The 20,933-nt window shown below is 43.4% G+C and overlaps 1 protein-coding gene across 12 annotated transcripts in view; it reads left to right on the forward strand.

Moving 5' to 3' along the window:
* ZNF462 (zinc finger protein 462) overlaps positions 1-20,933 on the forward strand; it is a 148,799-nt gene that overhangs the window by 110,286 nt on the left and 17,580 nt on the right. For all 12 annotated transcript variants that reach the window (XM_051855978.2, XM_051855976.2, XM_051855984.2 and 9 more), the window contains 2 exons: positions 2,159-2,295; positions 12,226-12,449. In XM_051855978.2, coding sequence (XP_051711938.2) covers positions 2,159-2,295; positions 12,226-12,449 — 361 coding nt within the window. The remainder of the gene's footprint in view (positions 1-2,158; positions 2,296-12,225; positions 12,450-20,933) is intronic.

The raw sequence follows: 20,933 nt of genomic DNA on the forward strand, positions 1-20,933 counted from the left end.
ACTTTCACTGCTTTCCCAGGCCATCAGCAGGGAGCTGAATCAGAGGTGGAGCAGCAGGGATTCAAACCGACATCCACTTGGGATGTAGGCAGAGGCACCACAGCGCCGGCCCCTAGCATTACTTTTATATGACGGCTATAAAACTCCTACCTTCTACTCCTGTTGCAGTCAAGATCTGAGTCCTCAGGCACCTCACCACAGAGAGAAGCTGCAGAAGTCAGGCCTTGTGACTGCTTCAGTCAGCTTTCACTGTTGCCACAAAATTCCCGAGACAACTGGCTTCATGAAGAGAAAGGGTTTATTTAGCTCATAGTTTTGGAGGTTCAGGTTCAAGATCAGGCAGCTCCACTAGGGTGACCTCCAGTGAGGGTGGCAGAGAGTGGGAGCATGTGTTGGAAGAAGTGATCACTTCTCCAGACAGGCAAAGAGAGGATGGGCCCAAACTCAGTCTTTTGTACCAACTCTCTCACAAGAACTCAAGGAGCCCCATGAGAAATGCCTCTGAGCACACACCACCAATGACCTAAGGACTCCCCATGAGGCCCCCACACTCCTAAAATTCTACCATCTCCCAAAAGCACTCCCCTGGGACACAAGCATTTAACCCATGGCCTTTCTAATATCCATACCATAGCAGTGTCCAAAGATAAAGATGAACTGGGAGAAGAACAAGTTTTTCTGCTACCAAAATCTCAATTGCTAGGATTTGATGGACACTGTGTCATATCTCTGACTGTTTATCCAGTCCAGTTATTGTCCAGATAAGAATGTTTGTGGCTTAGAACCGAGAGAAGACTAAAGGACCCGATTCCAAGGGCCCCCGACAAATACACGTTTCTCCAGAGAGAAGTACTTGGGTTGGTAAGAAGAGGTCCTTGCCCATTAAACTTGGTTTCATCCATTTTATGAGAGCCATTTAAGGCTTTGTAAATTGAGAAGGTGTAAAGGATGGAGGAAGAGGCCACTATACCATCCCATGTTGGAGCTAGCACAACTGGGAGTGCTGTTTACCTAATCACTGATCATGACCTCCTAAACAACTTACCACTACTTCCTTCTGAAGACTCAGATAGGCAGCTTGTCTTTAGAATAGTCCTTCTAGGTGCTAGTGTTACAGTGCAATAGGTTAAGCTGCCGCCTGTGACTCCACCATCCCAGAATGAGCACCAGTTCAAGTCCCGGCTGCTTCACTTCCTATCCAGGTTTCTGCTAATGCACCTGGGAAAGCAGTGGAGATGGTCCAAATGCTTGAGCCCCTGTACCCATACAGGAGATCCGAATGAAGTTCCAGGCTCCTGCCTTTGGCCTAGCCCAACCCTGACCACTGTGGACACTTGGGGAGAGAACCAGTAGATGGAGGATCAACCACCTCTCTCTCTTCCCCTTTCCCTTCCTCCCTCCCTCTCTCTGTAAAACTCTGTCTTTCAAGTAAATATTTCAATCTTTTTTTTTTTTAAGATTTGTTTACTTATTGGAAATACGGAGTTATAGAGAGGCAGAGGCAGAGAGAGAGAGAGAGAGAGAGAGAGAGGTCTTTCATCCACCAGTTCACTCCCCTGATGGCCACAATGGCTGGAGCTGAGGCAATCTGAAGCCAGGAGCCAGGAGCTTCTTCCAGGTCTCCCACGTGGGTGCAGGGGACCATGGACTTGGGCCATCTTCTACTGCTTTCTCAAGCCATAGCAGAGAGCTGGATTGGAATTGGAACCAGCGCCCATATGGGATGCCAGCACTGCAGGCAGTGGCTTTACATGCCACAGCACCAGCCCCAATAAATCAATCTTTTAAAAAATAATAAAATAAAATAGTCTGTCTCCCCTGTGACCCTCAGGCTTGATGAGAAGTAGTTCCTCTAGATTTTGTTTTCCTGCTTTGAACTGTTTCTAATTTTCAAGAATAAGGTGTTCAGAGAATCTCTTTCTTAAACTGAGCCCTGAACCCAGCCAAGTGGCAGCATGTCCTGAAAGAAGCTACCAGATCCCGACAGTACACAGCTCATGGCTGAGTGGTCAAGGAACCTTCGGGCAACAGCTGGGACTCACAGCTTTGTTTTTCAGGCCCCTGGAGCAGGGGAGTCACACTTGCGCGCCTCTGATGGGTTTGCTGGCCGGAGTCCTGAATATCACACTCATCTCCCATCTCCCAACCTCTCTCCTAGATCTGCTTTTACTATGCACGTGGAAGCTGGGCATTCAGCGGTTCCTGAGGAGGGCCCCAAAGACCTTCGCTGTCCTCTCTGCCTCTACCACACCAAATACAAACGCAACATGATCGACCACATCGTGCTGCACCGAGGTAGCCTTCCTAACTGTTTTCCTGGGAGACGGGGGAGAGCTGGGCTGCGTGGTGTCCTATGGATGTCTCTTAAGGTGGCCTGGTCCCTCGTTCCTCACTGTATCTCCAGGCAAGAGGTCACAGTGCCGGCCAACAGTGTGCAAACACCCTCCTGTTGGGATTTCCTGCACCTGGCGGGAGGCGAAGGTGGCAGATTCCGCTGTGCGTGCTGCCATAGGGCTTCCCAGCAGGAGGGATTTTCGCTTTCTGGCTCCTCTGCCACAACCACGTGTAGAACGCACTTGAGCAAAACGTGAATGAGAAACACGCCAAGTGGATGCAGGCAAATGTGGAACGTGAAGAGCTGGGTGGTGGCGAGCAGCTCTTTGGAGGAAGACCAGAGGGATGATTTCTAGAGCAGAAAGGAGAGAGAATTCTTCACAGTAGCTGGTCCACCCTCATACAAGCTGAGCATCCTGAATGCAAAAAGTTTGTGAGCATTAGGTTAGGACCCCAAAGGTCTCAGATTTTGGAGCATTTGGGACTTCAGATTTTTGGCTTGGGGATGCTTAACCAGCAACGTCTCTGTTTGAATATTCCAAAATTTGGAAAGATCCAAAGTCTGAAACACTTCCAGTCCCCTATACTTCATATGAGGGAAACTCAGCCTCCATTCGAAGGTCCCTGGGCTTTGGCTTTGAATGGAGGTTTTGAAACCTGCTCTGTTTGTTGTCTTTCTGTGTAAAGGGAGATGATTATACCTAGGAGATGTAATCACCACTCTCCAGTGCAGTTCCAGAAGGGATGCGTAGTGGGTTTTCCGTAAATGTCAGTGTCTCTGATAAACAGGGCTACTTCTTGTAAGTTCACTGCAGTTTTTCTCAGAGTTGAGTCTACTCTTGGCCAATCAAAACATTGCTAAACAACAGGCTCCCTCTGCACTGGGAGGAAAATTATGTTTCTGTAGACGTGCTTTGTCCAAAAAGATTCAAGCCACAGGTGGATGGAAAAAGATTACGGGGAGATGCCTTGCCAGTCTCGGCTGCTGCTTCATCTGCCAGTCTTCCCATCTCTCTCCTCACCTCCTCGTCCTTCCTGTCCTCCTTTGCCTCTCACTTTGGGAGCTTTGCAATCAGTTGCCCCATGTGCCTCTAACGTGTCACTTGCTGTCCTGCTGAGATGTCCTTGACTCTGAAATACTGAGTGTTTGGGGTGTTTGTGGAGTGCCCCGCACTTCCCTCAGGCACTGCCTTTGGCTATTTCATTTTGTGATGCGCTCACCCATCTCTGCTGCAGGCACCGTAGAAGGCTCGCACTCAGCACTATCAGATGTCTCTGACCCCCCACACACACCCCCCACCCCCGTGCTCTAATGGGATGTGAGATCCTTGCTGGCTAGGGCATCCAACTGCAAGCTAGGAACATTTAGGCAGGAGTTCCTGGCCCAAGCGGTCCCATCTACTGTTCTGCCTCAGTTACCTGGCTTCCGGTTCCCCATGTGTCGTGGTGGCTCTGTGCCCCAGCACAGCTTGGGTGGAGGCCATCAGTAGCGCTGCTGCTGAGCAGACAGAAGCCGTGAGTCCTCGCTTTGTGTGGTTGCCTCTCTTTTCCCTTATTGCTGCCTGGCAGCTTCAGAGCTTCGATGTCTAATGAGCTCAATGACTTCTCCCCGAGCTGAGGATCCAACAAAGGGGGAGGGGGCACAGGGAGATGAGACACTAAGGCCCTGAGCACTGCTCTACAGCGTGCCATCCTTGGCGCACGCACACAGAAGTCACCTCATCTCCCAAAAGCGTTGGGAGGGATAGTACTACGAAGAGGATGCAAATAGTTCTTTAAAGGATGAAAGGAAAGGGCACGTTTATTTTGGTGCCAAAAAGCTCTTGAGACCCACACATTTTCTATGAACTTCTTGACGACCTCCTCACATAACCCAGATTCCTGTTTCATATATGTGAAACCTGAGGCTGAGAAAGACAACATTTTTGTTATAATTTGGAATGTTTCTTTGGACTTTTTTATTTTGGTTAGGGTATTCATTTGTGGTGCCTTTCATTTCACAAAGCATTTAATGTATCTTAAAGGTACCTTCGCAGAATGGTAGGTTTGAGACAATTGAAGAAATTGATGCGACTGCAAAAGAAAGCAGAACTGATGGGCCCGGCGCTGTGGCTCACTAGGTTAATCCTCTGCCTGTGGCACTGGCATCCCATATGGGTTCCAGGTTCTAGTCCCGGCTGCTCCTCTTCCAGTCCAGCTCTCTGCTGTGGTCCGGGAAGGCAGTGGAGGATGGCCCAGGTGCTTGGGCCTCTACACCCGCATGGGAGACCAGGAGGAAGCACCTGGCTCCTGGCTTTGGATTGGCACGGCGCCGGCCATAGTGGCCATTTGGGGGGTGAACAAACGAAGGAAGACCTTTCTCTCTGTCTCTCTCTCTCACTGTCTAACTCTCTCTGTCAAGAAAGAAAGAAAGAAAGAAAGAAAGAAAGAAAGAAAGAAAGAAAGCAAGCAAGCAAGCAAGCAGAACCGGTGGAAAGTTCACATACAATGAAAAAAGCTGGGAATTTCAATACTTAGTGGATGCCATGAGGTGTTGCACACCTGTTAGCAGTGGGCTGCAACTCTGGCCCTGAGATTCTTGCCCATCAGGGAGAGAAGAAACCGGAATAAATTAGACCTAGGGTGTTTGTGAGACCCGGTGAGTTCTCCTGCAGAGAACAGTGTATAATATAGCACATGTTGTATCCCCCACAAATATAATAGTAAGTTCTTAGGACCGGGGGGGTCTGGGATAACTGAACTAAAGTCACTAAACCAATAAGCAGTGAAGCTACTAGTCAACCACTGTCCTTGGAGCCCACCCATGGGTCATCACGTCACCTGCCACTGGTCACATAACAGCCTCTTCTGTAACAGGGGTGGGGAACGTCTGACCTGCAGGCATATGAGACCCATGAAAGCATTTGGTCTGGTCCTGCTAAGGCAACCACAGGTGGGGCTCAAATTCAATAAATCTATAGCGGGCTAATTTTTAAGTTGATAATTTTGTAAGCCCACAAGTGATGTTACAAATATTCCACTTGGCAGAAAAAAAGGTCCCATCCCTCATAGGAGGATAATTTTCTGAGTATCTAACTATTGTCCTTTTCAAATCAGAAAGCGCCAGTCTGAAAAGATACAACATTTGAAGATTAAAAGTAATAATGATGCCAATATCAACCACAACTCTTACAATTACTGAGTGCTTCCTCGGTGGCAGGCACTGTTCTGGTGCTTTACAATATATCATGGTATAGTATTCTCATAAACCCTGTGCAGTGAATATGACCATTATCCTTGATGCACAGGGAGCAAACAGGTCCAGAAACAGCAGGAATCAGGATCCAGATTTGTATGGCATGCCTCCCCCTTCCCTACCCCCAGGCTTGGCTTTAACCACAGGCATCACTCTGTCCTTGGGAAGGTGCTGTTGCCCGTTGAGAGTTCTAGTGACTGTGGCAGCTGGGTCCAAGGGTGGAAGTATCCGAGGGCTAGAGGTAGAGATGAAGACCATCAATCCACAGGTGCAGAGTGCTTTAGGACCGTGAGCCTACCATCTGTGGCCTGGCCTGCCACGGGTGTCCATCTCAACTCAAAATGGCAGCTCAGTGGGAAGCTGTCTTGGCAAGTCAAGAGGCAGGGTTGTGTTTCTGCCTTGCAATTACAGGGTAGAGTTGATCTTAAAGTAACAAGATGTGACTCCTTCTGCACCTGTGCTCTTCCTCCTCCCTGCGTGAATAAACATCTCGGGTCTCTAGGGCCTGCAGACAGCATCTTTCTGAGGCCTTAATTAATGAAAATACTTGGAATGAAAGACAGGAAAAACAACCTCTTAACTGACCCTGAGACAGAGCTGCTGCTGGCAAGAATGGAGTTGCCACAGCTTTTTGTCCAGAAAAAAGTTATACATTTAAGTAGGAAGAAAAGAGAAGAATCCATTATTTCACTCAGGGGAAATTTGAATGAGAGCTAATCACAGATGTGTGTTGGCCATGACAAACGAGGGCATACATGCAGTCAGCAGACCTTTATGATTTGCTTCTTCCATGCCACACAACGCTTGGTTCTTTGGGCAAGATGAGGTCCCTGCCCTCCAGAAGGAGATGTGTGTGAGAGATAGTGCATGGTGAGTTTCTAGAGGATTCACCATGGCAGGTGCATTTCTGTATGGGGTAGAACAAGGAGGTAGAGAGGAAGGCTTTCAAACTGAGCCGCATGTCAACAAGCTGAGATCTAAGATGGGGTACATTCGTTTCCTAGGGCTATGGCAACACCATTTGGTTGGCTTTAAACAACAGAAATGTGCTCTCAGAGTTCTGGAGGTGAGATGTCTGAAACCAAGATGACCACAAGGCTGGTGATGAGTTCCTAAGGTTCCTTGGCCCTCCTTGGCTTGTAGCTGCTTTACTTTCTGCCTCCATCTACAAATGACCTTCCTCCCCACGTGTGTCTCTGTGTCTTCTCCTCTTACAACACCAGTCATTTGATTTAGGGCCTAATCCGGTATGATCTCATCTTAACCAATTACATCTGCAAAGGCTCAACATGTCAGTAAAGTCACATTCTAGATTCCAAGTAGACATAAATTTCTGGGGAACGCTATGCAACCCACTCTATGGGGGAAACAATTTAATAAGCCACTGAGGTCAGTGGAAGCCAGACATGTTTTGCAGTATGATATTAGAATATTCTAGGTGCCTGGAGAGAATAGGAAGCATACCAGGAAAGTGTGTTCTGGCCAAATTCTGAGGGTTTGGTTACTAATGTAGAAGTCTGAACATTACTCAGTAGACAGATAAGAAGCCAGGACGAGTTTTGATAAGGTTACTGATTAGACATCTGTTGAATTTGAATTGAGGAAAACTTGAAAGCAAAATATTGTTAGACCCATCTCTTTGAGAAACTAGGAAATTAGGTCAGATCAGTATTTGATGAGATGAAATTGGCCATGGTTTGATGAATTTAACTTGGGAAAAATTAAAGCTGGTGGTAGGACTTTTTTTTAAGATTTATTTTATTTATTTGAAAGCAGAGTTACAGAGAGAGGTAGAGACAGAAAGAGAGGTCTTCCATCCGTTGGTTCATTCCCCAGATGGCTGCAACGGCTGGAGCTTTGCCGAACCAAAACCAGAGCCAGGAGCTTCTTCTGGGTCTTCCACATGGGTGCAGGGGCCCCAGCACCTGTGCCATCTTCTACTGCTTTCCCAGGCCACCGCACAGAGCTGTATCAGAAGAGGAGCAGCTGGGACTAGAACTGGCACCCATATGGGATGTCAGTACTGCAGGCAGCGGCTTTACCTGCTAGGCCACAGCGCCGGCCCCGGTGGTAGGACTTCTACTGGGTTTTCATTCACGCAGCAAATGTAGATTAGCATCATTTGAAGCTCTTGGATACAACCATGAAGAGTCAGGCAGGGTTTGTATACTGAAAGAACTTGACCTTTAATGGGAAAAGAAGGAATAAACTAGTAAAATGAGCACATTTCAATGGAGTTTGTCATCTTTAGGTGTGCAATGCCTCATGCTACAACCTTGCCCACATCTACCTTGCACCCTGATAGTGAGCCTGCAAAAGTGGGCACAGGCTGAATTGTAGGGGTAAACACAGTTTTGCTAAATATGTGCATTGTGGTTATGTAGCTGTGCACTCACTGCTCCTGGTCTCCACTTGGCATGGATTTAGAAAATTTATTTTCCAAAAGATAGACAAAAACCGAACTTGTATGTTGAAGTCAATTCTCCTTATTTATCTGATCCATATCATTTTGAAGAAAATAACCTACAATGAGATTTCCTACCTTCCTGTTTTGTTAAACTTTAGTGCAATTGTATATTCCCTTTCAACCCCATCAATACTTTTGCCTGTTGGAATTAAAGCAGGCATTCCCAGCTTTCTCTAGCTTGAGGGTAGTTACCTGCTAACATCGAAACTTAATAACTTCTTACCAAGAGCTGTTTTACTTGCTTATGTTTGTCTCTTTATGGTTCTTTTTAGAATCTTTTTTTTTTATGTTATTTTCTTAATGGGTTTCTCTAGGATTCAGCCTTTGTCACTTATTAGACCAGAGAGAAATGGGCGGGTCTTAGTTTGGCCTAAAGAGGGACTCAGTCCTCTGGAATGGTGTTTTGCATTTCTTCCTGCTTCATTGAGATGTGGCACATTCTAGGAAGGAAACCCGGGTGTGTTGTGTTCTGCTGTTCAGGAAGAAATTTTCACGGTTGTTCTGGACTCCACGACGATGTGGCTTTTCGTGGACTGGAGCCAAAGCAACGCTTCTGTGGTTGCAGTTTTGCAGATTTTCCCACTGAGCTCCACGGGAGCTTGACACAGCATGCACTTCTCAGCTCGGGCTGCTCCTAAGTGCGAGTGCATGTGGACTTCAGTGTGCTGTAACTCTGGGGTCCAGCCTGTGCAGCCCCAGGCACCTTCTGAGTAGGAGGAGAAGAGAGACACCCTCCATCCCAGAGTCGAACTGGGAAAGTCATAATATTTTGCAGCCCGTGCTGAAAGCTGAGTCACAATGAGTGTGATTCAGGCCTGGATTTCTTACCCAAGGTAATTTTGAGAGGTGTGAAGTCAAGAAAGACCCACGGTTGTCACTGCCCCCATAGAAAAAAAGCTGTGAGCACTGAGCTTCTGTAGTCCAGGCAGGGCCCAGTCCCCTCCTGGAAGCATTCCAGTCTTTAGGTTTATGTCCTGCGCTTGCGTCAGCAATGAATGGTCTCATTCAGCAAGTGCTGTCAGTCATTTGCTCACCTTTCAGAGTCTGTCTTGTTGTTGTTGTTTTATTTTATTTTATCTTGGTTGCGTTTGCCATGTTTTGAGAAAAGAAAAAAGGTTGACTTTTTTCTAAAATTAGTGTCTTAGTAAAAATCCATGTAATTAAGAGACTTGGTACACGAATAATGTCTAAGTTTGGAAGTCTCATATTTTGGGAAGTCTCATATTTTGCAATTTATAAGGAGGGAAGTGACCGCTTCTCAAATCCAGAAGATGCTTGAAAGATATTCAGGTATTACCGGTTAACTTAGACATCTATAGCTTCTTTATGTTTTAAAAGGGCACAGACTGGGTGTTGCTGGAGACAGGGAACTCTTACCAGCTGTGGTAGCTGAGGGCACTGACTGCAGCCAGCAGACTTGTGTTCCGAGGTTACAACTTTGCGCTGAACAAAAGCTATGGTTTTGTGGAAGTGGCTTCATTGATCCGTTCTCAGTTGCCACATCAGTAAACCGAAGAACATAAAACTGGCTTTGCAGGGTGTTCCAGGAGAATAAAACATCACAATGAAGGCAGAACACCTAACAGCGCTTAACATAATCAGCTGAAGTGTCATTTACATTTATTGTTAATATGTGAACTTCAGAGTTCACATATTATTCATATATAATATTCACATATTATATTCACATCTAGTATTCAGAGCATTCATGACTGTCAAATTCACTTCAGTACACAGAGTAAAACTCGAAATTGCAAAGAAAACTAACCAAGGTGGGAGAGGAATTGAAAAGGAGACGTATAAAAAAGTTGGAAAGGACTGGTTATTTAGTGTGCAAAGTGGCTGAATAACTGAAAGATGTTGGGAGCATCTTTAGTTGGGAAGTTACACCCTGCTTGTCTTTATCTCTGCTGAGGTCAGCCGGGTCAGGGCAGATAGGGGAGGGTCAAAGTCAAAGAACTAAGAAAGATGACAAGATAAAAGGCAAGAACAGACATAGAAAGAGCCAGGGGGATGTGGCCTCAAGGAAGGAGCCAGTGAGGTTCGTGCCAGCCCTTGCAGCAAACTCCATACCCCAGAATGGGGTCCGCTCACCCTGTTGCTGTGGGCACCAGCTTGCTCATGAGTCTTTGCCCAGGAGTGCCTTACCCAGGGTGGTTGCACTTAATTCCTGGCACTTGGCTTAGAGTGTGATTCTCACCTGGAGCTGATCTTGCCTCCCAGATTACATTTCTCTGCAGACATTTTGGGTTGTCACAACTGGAAAAGAAGAGTGGGACTGGCACCCAATAGGTGGAAGCCACAGACACTGATTAACATCCTGCAAGGCACAGGAGAGTCCCCCGGCACAAAGAATTCTCCAGCCACAGAACGTTAGTCTTGCTACCGTTGAGAAACCCCGGGGTAGAGGAGTTAGAATATCCTCATCTGAGCTTCCTGAGCCTCACTAGTTTACACCAAAGCAGTTTTTCCTCGGTTTATACCAAACCATGGAACTGAATGGTTACAAGACTGTTAAACATTTGCTATTCTAAGAAAATGTGTGGATTACATTATAATCATGTGTTTCTGAGCTGTCTGCTATACTTTGGTTTAAAAATATTTATATTTCTAAATAAGCGACTGACTCTTTGTATAGGGAAAATAACATATGCATTAAAGCTCCAGGGAGTATGTTGCAGACACCACCTTCCACGCTTCCTCTGCCCAGCGTTTTGCTGGCCAATTAATCGCTGCGTTCAAGGACTCCCAAGGCAGTGCCTGCCTGCAGTTAGAATGTTACAGTGGAGATTAAGGCATGACATTGGGTAGGGAACGTTCCCCAGGAGCCACACACAGGCCAGTGATGAAAGGGAGACTCCTGTGACTGGCATCGGCACAAAATTCTGATGCTCTGGAAACATTGTCACTCAGTGACTCGGAATAAATCATGCTTTCCTGCCTTAATAATACATTTGCTGTTTCTAAATAATATAAGTGTATGTTGCATGTGTCCACTTGTAAACTTCCAGAGTCTTCTGAAATCCAGACACAGCATGAGAACACATGCTATATTTGATTCTTGCATAAATAGCACAGATTTTAATTTTATCCCAGTTATGGATATCTGGCGCGTGCGCTGATACTCTGGGCAGACTGGTGTGAAATTTAATTTGAGCAGTTAAACACAAGGGTGAGAGAGTGCAGAATAAACAAGCACATACACTTTCAGCCCTACAGCATTTGGTTTGTTAGCGGGAAAAGCACCCAAATCCTCTCTCTCTCTCTCTCTCTCTCTCTCTCTCTTATTTTTTCCCTTCTCACAATCAGAATGCAGATTGTCTGAAAAGGCACAAATCCTCCACATCTTCTCTATGACCCCCACCACCTCCTGAAAGTTGCCTGCAGCCATCACATCTGTGAGCTCTTCATAGCTGGACGTGGGAGTTTTAGTGAGGGAAAGTGTATAGGTATCTTCGTGTTCAGGTTTGATATTACATTAGAGGTCTCCTTGGTTTCAGGACAAGTGGAAGAGGCTTGTTGGGAACATCTTAGAAGGGGAAGCAGAATGGAAAATGATGGATCTGCAGCAGAGCAGACCTGGTTTCGCATCTCACCCTTGCCATTGACAATGCCTGTGGCATTTGGAGAGTTACTTAAAGACCCGCCCCTCATTTTAAGGATACGTGAAATTGCAAGTTAACTGTATCCTCATAGAGGTGTTAGGAGAAGCAGGGTGCCAGTACAGTAATGGCACATTGGTGGCCATTTAATGTAAGTTTCCTTCCGCCTTACAGATACCTATAAATCCAGCCCCAATAATGTGTGGAAGGCACACGGGCTAATGATTGTTGTCGATAACCATGAACCTTGGTAAAGATGGTGACACTTCCACTCCCCCTCTCCCCGCCTGCCCTAATCACCTCAGTCCAGAGTTAGCAAGTACCTCGCAGCCCTCCCCTCCTCTGTTTGGAGGTTGCTCTGGGTATTAAGTACGAAAGAGCTTTTGGTCTTAACTCCCAACTTGTGCCAGAGGAAGATGTTGTTCTGGGGGCTGGGGAAGGGGCAGTGTGCATGTGTGTGCAATTCACCAACCCAGACCCAGGAGAGGTAGCAGATTCGAATGGGTGAGTTTCTTATACTCCAAAGAAAGAACATCTACTTACTGTCAGTAAAAATTCCCATCTTTCCATTCAATTTGTTTCCACAGAAGAGCGAGTTGTCCCCATTGAAGTGTGCCGTTCCAAACTGTCAAAATACTTGCAGGGAGTCGTTTTCCGCTGTGATAAATGTACCTTCACCTGCTCCAGTGACGAGAGCCTCCAGCAACACATAGAAAAGCACAATGAACTGAAACCGTACAAATGCCAGCTCTGCTACTATGAGACCAAGCACACGGAGGAACTGGACACCCACCTTCGGGATGAGCATAAGGTACTTGCCCAGGACTTCCTGCCTCCCACCCTGAGCACACCTGTGGGGAGGGGCCGAACTGGGAAACAGAGCTGAATTGAGTCACGCCCACTATGTGCAAGACACAGACACGCACAAAGGTCAAGTGAAGTGTAGTTTTTTTCTGTTATAAAAGAAATGTAAAAATGTCCTTCCAAGAAATTACAAATACAGGTAGGAGAAGGTAGATCACTCACAACACCCATCACCCAAATCCAGCTGCTTACATTCTTGGTCTTTTTTCTATGCCCACTTAGATTTATTTTACATAACTGTGATTATCTTGGGGTTTTTTTTTAACATTCTAGTTGGAGTATTTTCTATATTATTTCAAGTATTTTGTCACCAGAGTTGGCAAACTTGCTCTAAAAGGCCAGGTAGGAAATATTTTCAGCTTTAGAAGGCGTACAATGTTTCAGTAGTAAGAACTTAATTCTGCCATTATAGCAAGAAAGTAGTCACAGACAATATGTAAATGAATGGATGTGAATTTGTCCAATAAAACTTTCTTCCCCCAAAATAGGCAATAGTGTATATGTTTATAGTTGCTGACCTCTATTCTATTTCATCTATTTGATGAAAATTTCAAAAATTTCACAGAAAAAATGGAATTGAAAGATGTATTTATTTTGGCACAAGTTTTTTTTTTAAAGTTTGGGGTTTTGTTTTTTTTTTAAGATTTATTTTATTTCTTTGAAAGATAGAGTTACAGAGGGAGAGAGAAGTCTTCCATCCACTAGTTCTCTCCAGATGGCTGCAATGGCCAGAGCTAAGTTGATCTGAAGCCAGGAGCTTCATGGGCCATCATCTGCTTCTTTCCTAGGCATGTTAGCAGGGAGCTGGATCGGAAGTGGAGCAGCGGGGGCTTTAACACACTGCTGGCCCCAGCAGTGAACCAGCAGGTGCATCCATCCGCTGGTTTACTCCCCAACTTGAGTGGTGCAATGGGTTAGGCCTATGCTGGCAATACTGGCATCCTGTGCTGGAGTGCCAGTTTGAGTCCTGGCTGCTCCAATTCTGATCCAGTTTCCTGCTAATGTGCCTGGTAAGGCAGCAAAAGATGACCCAAATGCTTAGGCCCCTTCCATCCATGTAGGAGGCCAGGATGGGATTCCTAGCCTAGTTCTTGCTGCGGTGGGCATTTGGGAAGTACACCAGCAGTGGAAGATCTTTCACTCTGTCTCTCCTGCTCTCTGTTTCTCTGCCTTTCAAATCAAATCAATAAATAAATCTTTTTGAAAAATCCATACATAGCTGTTCATAATGCATATTTTGTATAAAGTTTTAAAGATCCCTCATATACGTGGATTTCAAAATTTTTTGAACCAAGGTAAACTTGAGTTTTAATTCTGTTTTCTGCAAATTTTTTGAAGTATCCTTGTAAATGTCTTATTTGGGAAGGAGAATTGACAAAGAACAGGTTAGTAGAAGATACCAAACGCACAAGTTTGTAAAGAAAAGTCTCTCCCGAAGATTTGTCCATCAGAAGGTAATAATCATGCCGGATACCTTTCTCACTCCACACAGGACGTATTTGGCACATGATGAACTGAGATAGTTATTTCTGGTTTTTGCGTATTGCCCAGAGTACAGGAAGAGCCATAATTAGTATTATTAGTATTTGTTTAATGAAAAGAGCCTATTGAAATGCTGTCTAATTAACCGACAAGTCCAAAGTGTCTACTGACTGTTCACTTAAGGCATAATGAGCTGCACTTCCGACCTTGCTTCCTTTTTCTTGTGCTGTATCCTCATCATGGAAGCAGGCCTCTTCTTATCTGGCCTGTCTGAATCACCTGTGCCTAAGATTAGAGCCTGTTACCTGCCCACCATGCAGTGGTTCTGTGGTAACCTCTCTGCTTTGGAATGCACTCAGTTTTCTTTCTCTTTCTTTCTTTCTTTCTTTCTTTCTTTCTTTCTTTCTCTCTCTCTCTCTCTCTCTCTCTCTCTCTTTTTTTTTTTTTTTTTTTTTGCCCCAATGATTTATTTATTTTACTTGAAAGTCAGAGTTGCACAGAGAGAGGAGAGGCAGAGAGAGAGAGGTCTTCCATCTGTTGGTTCACTCCCCAATTGGCTGCAATGGCCAGAGCTAAGCCGATCTGAAGCCAATCTGAAGCCAGGAGCCAGGAGCTTCCTCTGGGTCTCCCACGCGGGTGAAGAGGCCCAGGGACTTGGGCCATCTTCTACTGCTATCCCAGGCCATAGCAGAGAGCTGGATCGGAAGTGGAGCAGCTGGGTCTTGAACCAGAGTCCATATGGGATGCCAGCACTTCGAGTCAAGGCGTTAACCCGCTGCTCCACAGCACTGGCCTCTGCACTCAGTTTTCGAAGTGTCTACCCAAAAAGTGGAAACAAAGAAGAAACACCTGAATTACTTCCTTAGGAAATTTTAATGTTCTTTCTACTTCCTGGACGTGTCTCCCCCAGACTTAAGGGAAGATCACTCATCTATTGCCAATCAAGCTTTCTGCATTTATTCACCATGTCCTATTTATGTAACCACCTCAAACCTTTTCATTGTAGTGTTTACATTTTTAGGCGGTTGTTTTGGGACCTAGCAAATCAGGAAGATATGTTCTCCCTTCTGTTGTTGCACAGTAGCTTGTGAGTCACTAGGGAAATGCAGACAAAGTTAGAAACCGTAGCAGACATGGAACCAGAGCCTTCGTGAGCAGTGGGTGATCCGTTGAGGCTTTGGGGTATGGGTCCGGGAAATGGGCTGCTCAGGAATCTAGGGGTGCGGTTTACATCTTTTGGAACCCAGAAGACCTGGGTTTTAATCTGGTCCTCACTGTTTCCTGTATGTGCTTTGGCAAATTACTTAAATTTCTTGGTCTGTTTTCTGATTTTTAAGTGGGTATCATTATATCTTTCTCAGAAGCTGTGTGAGGTTACATGAAGTCCATGTATTTCCCCGACTCTGAGACTCAGCTGTTTTCCTCAGAAGAATTGTGAGTTAGGTTGTACCCAAATATAACAGTAGTTGTGCCTATCATAAAGGCGGTTCTGTTTCCAAAGGCCTAAAATATATTTTAAAATCACTAGCTACACTTTGCAGTTTAGAGGCAGCCTTTGATATTATATGAGTGTTTTCACTATGCCATATTGTGTTTTTTAATTTTTCTCTTTCTCATGATTGACCAGCTTATTCAATCCAATGAGCACCTAATTGAGGCTAACGAATTGCCACGTTAAGCATGCCTAATGATTTTCATCTTGTTTCAATTGTTATTAAGTTTATGAGACTCATACTTAATAAAACACTTTCCTTTTCCCATTTTCTGTTCCCCTACTTTCCCCTAAATGGTGAGTACAAAATGCAATTGAGACTTTTGAAATAATTGTCCAAATATTATTATGTAAATAAAGATGGCAATGCTGTTAAAACAGTTTTGGGCTGATAGACAGTGACATTATGCACTAGCTAAAAACAGTCATTTTTATCAGGGAGAAGGTCATACAGAAGTCTGGCTTCAGCATTCATCAAAAAGGTACAAGGGCCTCACTGTACAGTGCAAAGAGGAGTTCGCTGGCAATTCAGATACAAAAGTCAATGACCATAGGCATGAGAAAGGAAGAAATATAATTGTTTTTATTCACAGACATTGTGATTATTGTGGGTAGAAAGTTTTGCCTGAGAAATCTACAGAAAAACTACTAGAACATTAAAGAGTTCAATAGCATTGCAGGATATAAGATCAATGTACAAAAGTCAGTTAAATTTCTGTACACTTGTAACATACAACCTGAAAATGAAATTTTACAAATTCCTTGTATAACAACATCAAAGAGATTAAAATTCTTAAGAATAAATTTAACCTGGGGGCTGGCATTGTGGCATAGCAGGTAAAGCTGCTGCCTTCAATGCTGGCATCCTATTTGGGCACTGTTCAAATCCCAGCTGTTCCCCTTCTGATCCAGCTCCCTGCTAATGACCTGGGGAAGCAGCAGATGGCCCAAGTACACCAACATGGGAGAACTTCCTGGTTCCTGGCTTCAGTCTGGCCAGCCCTAGCCATTGCAGCCATTTGGGTAGTGAACCAGTGGTTAGAAGATCTCTCTTTCTCACTCTCTGTCTCTGTCTCTGTGTGTGTGTCTCTCTCTCTGTCTTCACCTCCCTGTGTAACTCTGCCTTTCAAATAAATAAAATAATCTTTAAAAACAAAAATAGGATAAATTTAACTTAAGAACTGTAAAAAGATATACTGAAAACTATAAAATCATGTTGAAAGAAATATAAATTAAATTAATATAATATATACCATCTTCATGGATTAGAACACCCAAATTAAATTGCTGAATCAGCATATTTTTTTATCAAAATTAACAGGTACTTTTTTTTGGAGTGGTAGAAACTTCACAAGCCAATCCTGGAATTTGTATGAAAATGCCAATGATTTAGTATAGTCAAAACAATGTGAAAAAGAAGAAAGTTGAGGAACTCACCCTTACTAATTTTGTACTTCATATAAAGCTATAGTGATTAACACAGTACAGCATTGGTATAGAGATAGATGCATGGATTACTGGTGCAGAAAAGTCCAAAAATAGACTGTCATATTCATGGATGTGGTAAATTACTTTTTTTCAACAATCTCTGGGTCCTAGGGAAGGGGTGGTTTTTCAAAATTGGTGCTGGAACAATTGGATTTATATATGAAAATCATAACCCTTGACCTTTACATTGGTCTATACAACAATTCAATCAAAATAGATCATAAATTTAAATGTGTGAGCTAAAACTATGAAATTCCTACAACAGTAGTAGAAAATTATGTGATCTTGGGTTAAGTAAAAAGATGTTAGAGGGGCCAGCACTGTGACATAGTGGGTTAAGCCTCCACCTGTGGCACCTGCATCCTGTCTGCTCCACTTCTGATCTAGCTCCCTGCTAATGGCCTGAGAAAGCAGTAGAAGATAGCCCAAGTGCTTGGGCCCCTGCACCCGCGTGGGAGACCCAGAAGAAGCTCCTGGCTCCTGGCTTCTGATCAGCTCAGCTCCAGCCATTGTGGCCAACTGGGGAGGGAACCAGAGGATGGAAGATGTTCTCTCTTTCCCTCTCTCCCTCTCCCTCTCTCCCCCCCCCCTTTCTCTCCCCCAACCCCGTCTGTCTGTAACTCTGCCTCTCATATAAACAAATAAATCTTTTTGAAAAAGATGTTAGATATGATACAAAAGCTATGGACATTAAAATAAAATTATGAGTAAATTAGATGTCATCAAAATTAAACTTTTGATCTTCAGAAGACACTATTAAAATGAAAATCAGTCAACAGTCTGGAAGCAAATATTTACAAAGTAGTTATCTAACAAAGGACTTTAGCCAAAATATAAAACATTCTCATAACTTAATTAGAAAAAGCAATTCAAGTAAAAATAAACGAAAGATGTGAAGACACAATAGCAAAAAGCATATACAGGTGACAAACAAGCAGGCTCCACTGCCAGGAAAATGAAAACCAAAACAGAAAACAGCAGGAAGATTGTCCCACCCACCCACTGGAATGGCTAAAATTAAGAAGGCTGATGGGACTATTATGTTTAAAAGATGTAGAAAAAAATGGAAATCCCATAGATTACTGGTATAACCACTTTGGAGCAGTTTTGCAATTGTTTTGGTAAACATACACTTAACAATGAACCGGGCAATCTTACTCTCATATAAAGTAGATGGATAAACAAAATTTGGTATATCCATGCAGTAGAATACTTTTCAGTGATAAAAATGAATGAGCGACTGATATGCTTAACAACAGGAATGAATCTCAGAACACCATGTTAGGTGGACAGAAGCCAGACACAAAAGACTACATATTATTCTATTTAGGAAATTTCTAGAAAATGTGAAATTATAGACAGAAAGCAGCCAAGAGATTGCCTGGAGCCAGAGTTTAGGAGCAAAGATTGATTACAAAGCATGTAAAGGAACTTCTCAGAGTGGTGAAAGTGAATTCTTTATTTTTTTTAAGACTTATTTATTTATTAAAAATCAGATTTACAGAGAAAGAGAGATCTTCCATCCCCTGGTTCATTCCCCAGATGGCTGCAATGGCCAACACTGGGTCAGGCCAAGGCCAGGAGCCAGGAGCTTCTTCCAGGTCTCCCATGTGGGTGACAGGAGCACAAGCTCTTGGGCCATCTTCCACTGCTTTTCCAGGCCATTAGCAGGGAGTTGGATCTGAAGTAGAGCAAGCAGAACTCAAACTGGCACCCAAATGAGATGCTAGCATGACAGACAGCAGCTTTACCTGCTGCCTGCCCTGAAAATGAATTCTTAAACAGAATTGTGGTGAGGCTTGTATGGGTATCTAAATTTGCCAAAAGTCGTTGAATTGTTCTCTTAAAATGCTGAGTATAGTACACCTCAATATCTAAAACAAATATAAGTTTCCCAAAACCCAACATATTGTTAATTTCCTCTAGTCTGTTTCCCATAAAGTTGATCCTGAGAACTGAGAACTTCAAGAATATACTCAAGATGCAAATTAATGGGCAAATTGTCAAAAATTAAATATGGAGGGCCAGTGTGTGGCTCACCACTTGGGATGCTGGAATCCCATATTGGAGTGTCGGCTCAAGTTCTGGCACTTGAGCTTCCAAAACGGCTCCCTGCTAATGCACCTGAGAAGCCAACAGAAGATGGCCCAGGTGCTTGGCCCCCTGCTACCACATGGGAGATCCAGATGGGGTTCCAGGCTCCTGGCTTCAACACTGGCAACCCCCAAATATTGTGGCCATTTATGGGGGAAACCTACAGATGGAAGATTCTCTCTCCCTCTCTCTCTCTTTCTCTCTGCTTACAAATAAATACTAATAAATTATTTTAGAAATAAAATATGGAATAAGTTTCACAGTTGAATCTAAAGAAGAGTTTGCTAATCATTTTTTTTTTTTCCAGTGAGACCAATTGTTGAGATTGTTGTTACATTCTTCCACAGATAGTTCTCGGTGATTTTGTATGGTAGAGAGAATCTGTCAAAAATAACCTACATGGTATAGGAGGATGTATTTTTATGTCAGGTGATTTTATTATACAGAACTGAACTTCTGATTTCTGCATCCAAAGGTTGTAAAATTCAGGAATGTCTCTAAGGATGTCAGGCTATCCTGTTCACGGCCTGGACAGAATACTGGTAACAGCAGGAAGGGTCCTTGAACTCAAATATATCATTCCATTTAAGAACCAAAATGTCAAGTGCACTTGATTTAGGCTGCTGTGTTTATCCTCAGAAGCCAGAGTGCAGTAGACAAGGGATGACAATCAGAACCCTCATTTTAGAGGTAACAAACAAAATCTTGTTCTCTTAGACCTTTATCTGTGTGCCCGTGAGCAAAGGATCACAAGTAATCTCGTAGGATCCAAAGTAAACAGTGCAGGCTATTTGAAATTTTATTCTTTCATCTTTTGACTCTGTCCTTTTTTAAAAATCTTACAGGGTCTTCTAGAAGGTTGACCATTCTGACTATTCTGTCTGCTCTTTCAGTCTTTTTATTTCTTCTTTCTCTCCCTCCTCTGAGGGAGAGAAATATCTATCAGTATGCAATTTATTAACAGTGCTGGTGAAAGATAATGGCTCAACATTTCTGGAAATTCAGTCCACTCTTCTTTCCCCACATTATGATCATTGTCATGAATCCCTTTCTCTGTGATATTAATATCTCTTTTCAAGAAAAAAATGTTTATATGTATATATATAATGTCTACATTTGAAGTGAATGTGACAAAATGTTAAGAAATGAAGTGAAATTTCTTCTTTGAAAACATTTCTAGAAACTTAAAATCATGAAATAACCAAACTGCACACTTCTCACATTTAGAAACAACGTCTTCCTTTTTACTACTTTTTTTTTTTAAGAAAGCTTAAGTATTGGCAATACCTTGTTAGTGTTCTTTACGGTTCTGAAGTCTCTTTGCTAGTTTAGGGAACATAAAAATGTATTATCTCTAACTTGGTTTGCTCGTAAAATTGTCATGTTTGGTATATTAAATTTAGAAGGATAGACTATTCAGGCAATACACATTCACTAATTGAATTTACTTTGAAATGTTTTTAATTTTTTATACAAATGGAGCCTCAGGCAACTGAACTCTAAGGAACTCATATCTCTTACTTTTTGCCAGTTTGGGGAAGACAGCAAAACATTAAGCTGAGAAGGAATCACCAACATGTTAGTTATTTCAATAAAACTGTTCATTCAGCTTTCTAGACTAGCAAAATCCACAGTGGCAAAAAGTCACATAAAACATTGGTTTCCAGAAAAGGAAATGACGATAAATAAAGGAAGAACCTTCCTGCACTTCAAATCATAAAACACACCTTTGGCTACATTTTTTGGATCGTATTTAATCTTTAAGCTAAATACTAGCGGCTTTCGCTGTATCAGTTCCAAAGATTTCTGCAAGCTTAAGAATTCTCCAGAAGATTGTCATTTCAGCTCATTAGTTTTGTTTCTTAGTTTATCAAC

This window comes from Oryctolagus cuniculus, chromosome 1, assembly GCF_964237555.1.
Source record: "Oryctolagus cuniculus chromosome 1, mOryCun1.1, whole genome shotgun sequence".
Taxonomy (NCBI): domain Eukaryota; kingdom Metazoa; phylum Chordata; class Mammalia; order Lagomorpha; family Leporidae; genus Oryctolagus; species Oryctolagus cuniculus.